At 42.1% G+C, this 5,192-nt stretch overlaps 1 protein-coding gene across 1 annotated transcript in view; it reads right to left on the bottom strand.

Annotated features, from left to right (window-relative positions):
* LOC122560371 (centriolar coiled-coil protein of 110 kDa-like) overlaps nucleotides 1-5,192 on the bottom strand; it is a 17,257-nt gene that overhangs the window by 10,570 nt on the left and 1,495 nt on the right. The window contains exons 2-4 of the mRNA XM_043711007.1: nucleotides 4,813-4,892; nucleotides 4,485-4,553; nucleotides 4,346-4,405 (exon numbers count right to left, since the gene is read on the bottom strand). Coding sequence (XP_043566942.1) covers nucleotides 4,346-4,405; nucleotides 4,485-4,553; nucleotides 4,813-4,892 — 209 coding nt within the window. The remainder of the gene's footprint in view (nucleotides 1-4,345; nucleotides 4,406-4,484; nucleotides 4,554-4,812; nucleotides 4,893-5,192) is intronic.

Raw genomic sequence — 5,192 nt, 5'->3', positions numbered from 1 at the left:
TGCTGCCAGAGGCAGTGATGGACACAGATGCAATAGCATCATTTAAGAGGAATCTTTACAAATGTATGAATAGGCAGAGAACAGAGGGATATGAACTGTGGAGAGGCAAAGAGTTTTTAGTTTCGAAAAACATCACTGTTGGCACAGTCTGGTGGGCTGCAGGGTCTGTTCCTGCGCTGTATTGTTTTTGTTTGTTTTAAGTCACTTGCAGTTTTTAGTTTGGAGAACACTAAAGCAGAAATTTTGTCATTAGCAGACTCCAGGCAGTTAGGGCAAATTCTCTGGAAGACACTGATAGTTCTGTGCAGCTAAGAGAGTGCAGATAAGCCAAGTCCACATGTTGCACTTGCCTCACAGCGGGAGAAATATTAAAAGTTCTGACACACCCAGGATACTATAATGAAGCTGGCTATCTGCTGAAGAGCCGGGATTAAACCTGTGCTGGGGAATCCAGTTGGATACAGTCTCAGAAGAACAGACTGCAGTGCCTGAACATGAGAAGTCATTGACAGAGTTTATGAGGAAGTTCCAAAGCTAAAAAGTGAAGAACTGAGACACCTTGCAAAATAGAAAAAGTTATTTGGATCTAGTTACCCATAGTGTCATTAACATCAGGAGGTTGCTGAGAAATCTGTGGGATCTGTCTTAGCTGCATTTGCTAACTACTGTGTTGTACAGGATGTTTGAATCTGTTACCCATATTTACCTTGTGTCATTACTGAATGTTAGGATAAAAGTTATGAACATGTAATAGATTGAATTATTTTTCTAACTTGGTTATAGTAATTTATTTTGTTTGTTCAGAACACTGGAATCCTTGGCTTTATCTATAGATTCATACAGCACAGAAAAGACCCTTTGGCCCATTGAGCCTGCACCAACATAACTACCACTACTTGGCTTGTAACTAGGATTTCAAACTGTGTCTACATTAAACAAAAAGTTATGGTTGCTGTGTGGTTCTACACAACAACGAGCACCCGAGCTACAAATCTTCTCCCAAACTTTGAAGTTATAGTTGCTAGCCAGGTGATAACAGATTTGAGGGTCTTATGAAGAATTATAAACTTCAAATGAAATAGTTAATCCTTTAATAATCTTATACGTCTCAATCAGATCCCCTCTCAGTCTTCCAAACTCAAGGGGATACAAGCCCAGTCGCTCCAATCTTTCAACCTAAAATAGTCCCGCCATTCCGGGAATTGACCTTGTGAACCTATGCTGCACTCCCTCAATAGCCAGAATGTCTTTCCTCAAATTTGGAGACCAAAACTGCACACAATATTCTAGGTGCAGTCTCACCAGGGCTCTGTACAGCTGCAGAAGAACCTCCTTGCTTCTATACACAATTTTCCACATTAAACTCCATTTGCCACTTCTCAGCCCAGCTCTGCAGCTTATCTATGTCTCTCTGTAACCTACAATATCCATCGTCACTATCCACAACTCCATGGACCTTAGTGCCATCCACAATTTTACTAACCCATTCTTCTATGCCCTCATCCAGGTCATTTCTATAAATGACAAGCAACAGTGGACCCAAAACAGATCCTTGCAGTATCCCACTAGTAACTGAACTCCAGGATAAATATTTCCCATGAACCATCACCGTCTGTCTTCTTTCAGCTAGCCAATTTCTGATCCAAACCGCTAAATCACCCTCAAGCCCATATCTCTGTAGTTTGCGCAATAGCCTACCATGGGAAGCCTTAACAAACACCTTACTGAAATCCGTGTACACCAAATGAACTGCTTTTCCCTCATCCACCTGTTTGGTCACCTTCTCCAAGAATGCAATATGGTTAGTGAGGCACGACCCACCCTTCACAAAACCGTGTTGGCTATCCCTAATCAACTTATTCATCTCTGGATGATTATAAATCCTCTCTCTCATAACTCTTTCCGACACTTTACCCACAACCGAAGTAAGACTCTGTGGTCTATAATTTCCAGGGTTGTCTCTACTCCTCTTCTTGAACAAGGGAACAACATTTGCTAAACTCCAGTCTTCTGGCACTATTCCTGTAGACAATGACGACATAAAGATCAAAGCCAAAGGCTCAGCAATCTCCTCCTTGGCTTCCCAGAGAATCCTCGGATATATCCCACCTGTTCCAGGGGACTTATTTATTTTTACATTTTCCAGAATTGCTAACACTTCCTCTTTGTGCACCTCAATCCCATCTAGTTTAGTAGCCCGTATCTTAATATTCCCCTCAGCCACAATGTCTTTTTCTCATGTGAATACGGACGAAAAGTATTCATTTAGCCCTTCCCTATCTCCTCTGACTCTATTCACAACTTCCCACTACTATGCTTGATTGGCCCTAATCTTACTCTAGTCATTCTTTTATTCCTGACAAAGCTATAGAAAGCCTTAGGGTTTTCCATGATCCATGGCTCCTGCGCTCGTCAACGTCTTCCTTGCCTGACTGGTACATAGATATCAAGGACCCATAGGAGATGGTCTTTGAATCAGCTCCACATTTCTATTGTGCCCATCCCTTGCAGCTTCCTTCCCCATCCTATGTTTCCAAAATCTTGCCTAATTGCATCATAATTGCCTTTCCCCCAGCTATAACTCCTGCCCTGTGGTATATACTTATCTCTTTCCATCACTCAAGTAAACATAATTGAATTGTGGTCAAGATCACCAAAATGCTCACCTATCTCCAAATATAACATCTGGCCGGGTTCATTACCCAGTACCAAGTCCCCTTGTTGGCCTGTCTACATACTGTGTCAGGAAACCCTCCTGCACACATTGGATAAAAACTGACCCATCTAAAGTACTGAACTATAGTATTCCCAGTCAATATCTGGAAAGTTAAAGACCCCGATGACAACTACCCTGTCACTCTCGCTCTTATTGAGGATCATCTTTGCTATCCTATCCTCTATATCTCTGGAACTATTTGGAGGCCTATAGACAACTCCGAACAGGGTAACCTCTCCTTTCCTGTTTTTAATCTCAGCCCATTGTACCTCAGTAGATAAGTCCTCAAATGTCCTTTCTGCAACTGTAATGCTGTCCTTGACTAACAGTGCCCCACCACCCCCTCTTTTACCATTTTCTCTGTTCTTACTGAAACCTACAATAACCATTCCTGTCCCTGCTCTACCCATGTCTCTGAAATGGCCATAACATCGAATCCCAGGTACCAACCCATGATGCATGTTCACCCACCTTATTCCGGATGTTCCTGAAGTAGACAAACTTCAAACCAACTTCTTGCCTGCTGGTGCCTTCTTGCGATCTTGAAATCTTTGTTCGGACTTCAATACTCTCAACCTCCATGTACTTGAACTTCAATTTCGGTTCCCATCCCCCTGCTGAATTAGTTTAAACCCACCCGAACAGCATTAGCAAATTTCCCCCCCCTACCCCCAGGATATTGGTACACCTCTAGTTCAAGTGAAGACATCCTGTTTGTAGAAGTCCCACCTACACCAGATAGAGTCCCAATTATCCAGGAATCCAAAACCTTCCCTCCTACATCATTCTTGTAGCCACACGTTCAACTCCTCTCTCTCTGTGTCTCTCTCTCTCTCTCTATTCCTCGCTTCGCTAGCACGTGGCATGGGCAACAAACCAGAGATAACAACTATTTGTTCTAGCTCTAAACTTCCATCCTAGCTCTCTGAATTTCCGCGGTAAATTCCCATCCCTCTTCCTACTTATGTCGTTGGTGCCTATGTGGACCATGATTTGGGGCTGCTCCCCCTCCCCTGCAAGGATCTTGAAAACACGATCAGAGACATCACGAACCTGTCACTTGGGAGGTAACACACCAAACGTGAGTCTCCCTCTGTCCCCCTAACTATGGAGTCCACAATGATTAATGCTCTGCTCCTCTTCCCCCTTCCCTCCTAAGCAGCAGAGACAGACTCTGTGCCAGAAACCTGTGTCCCATTGCTTATCCCTAGTAAGTCTTCCTCCCAATAGTATCCAAGACGGTATACTAATTGTTGAGGGGAACAGCCACTGCCTACCGGTTCCCTTTCCGTCCCCTGACGGTAACCCATCTACCTTCTTCTTTTATGAGATGTGACTATCTCTCTGTAACTCCTCTCAATAAATCCTTCTGCCTCCCGAATGAAGCGAAGTTCATCCAGTTCCCTGACGTGGTTCTCAAGGAGCTGGAGTTGGGTACACAGATGCAGTCAGCAGGGACACTACCGGTGACTCTTAACTCCCACATTTTGCAGGAGGGACATTCAACTGCCCTAACCTCCATTCCCACTATTCTAAATTCCCAACGAGATTACTAAAAAACTAAACAAAAAATAAAGAAACCAGTCACTGGTTTCCAGTCAATTGAAATACAACTATTCTGACACTTACCCTTGTCTATGAAGTAGTCTTTGGGCTGGAGCATTCTGCCCCTGGCTTGGTTGAAGAATTCTATAAATAAGCAGTAAGATATTTAATTTTGTACTGTCTAGCAAAGAGCCTTACATTGTTGATCTTTATCTGGACTTACCTGGTTGCAGAGGAAGCCTTTTGTTTCACATGGGACTTCTCTTTACTGGTTGTTCCCATTTCAGCAGCCCTGGAAAATGAAAGTGAATACTCATCAAATTCCAGGAAGGTGGCAATAATTTCCCCAATCTAGCTGCGTTCATCTCCCAACCTTGATCTTGCAAGTAAAGAGGAGCAAGTGAATTTATCACCATCTCTTCATAAACCTATCACAGGGTCTTTTTCTATGAAAATAAAAACAACTGATGTTCAGCTTTTGAATACTAAATACTTATTTCTTTTATAACTATAATGACAAACAGTACTGTTACAGTAATTGTGGCACTTACTTAATCTGCCTTTTTCTGTCTAAAGATTTCTGTGTCGCAATCGAAAGAGCTCCTCTTTCTTTAGGGCTCTTCCATTTTTCCTGCAGTAACGATGAAAAAGCCCGTTTAAGATCAAGAAAGACAAAGTGCAGATTATACAAATAAAGCAACATTCTTGTATCTTTGCATTATTTTTGTGGATACAGGCACCGATGAAAGCCTACTGTCTTTTATCACTTATTTATTTGGAAATTATGTAACATGACAATCTAGTAGCTATGCAGCAATGTTGTCGAGGAATTATTATATCGCCTTAATATCTTCCTAAATGACTGAAATTTTCTTAACTTAAAACAGTTTCTTGTTTCATGTATAACCAAGTTAACAGTCCATATTCAGCA

Source organism: Chiloscyllium plagiosum, chromosome 21, assembly GCF_004010195.1.
Source record: "Chiloscyllium plagiosum isolate BGI_BamShark_2017 chromosome 21, ASM401019v2, whole genome shotgun sequence".
Taxonomy (NCBI): domain Eukaryota; kingdom Metazoa; phylum Chordata; class Chondrichthyes; order Orectolobiformes; family Hemiscylliidae; genus Chiloscyllium; species Chiloscyllium plagiosum.
The sequence above is the reverse complement of the archived record's forward strand: the minus strand, read 5'-3'. Positions and strand labels throughout refer to the sequence as shown.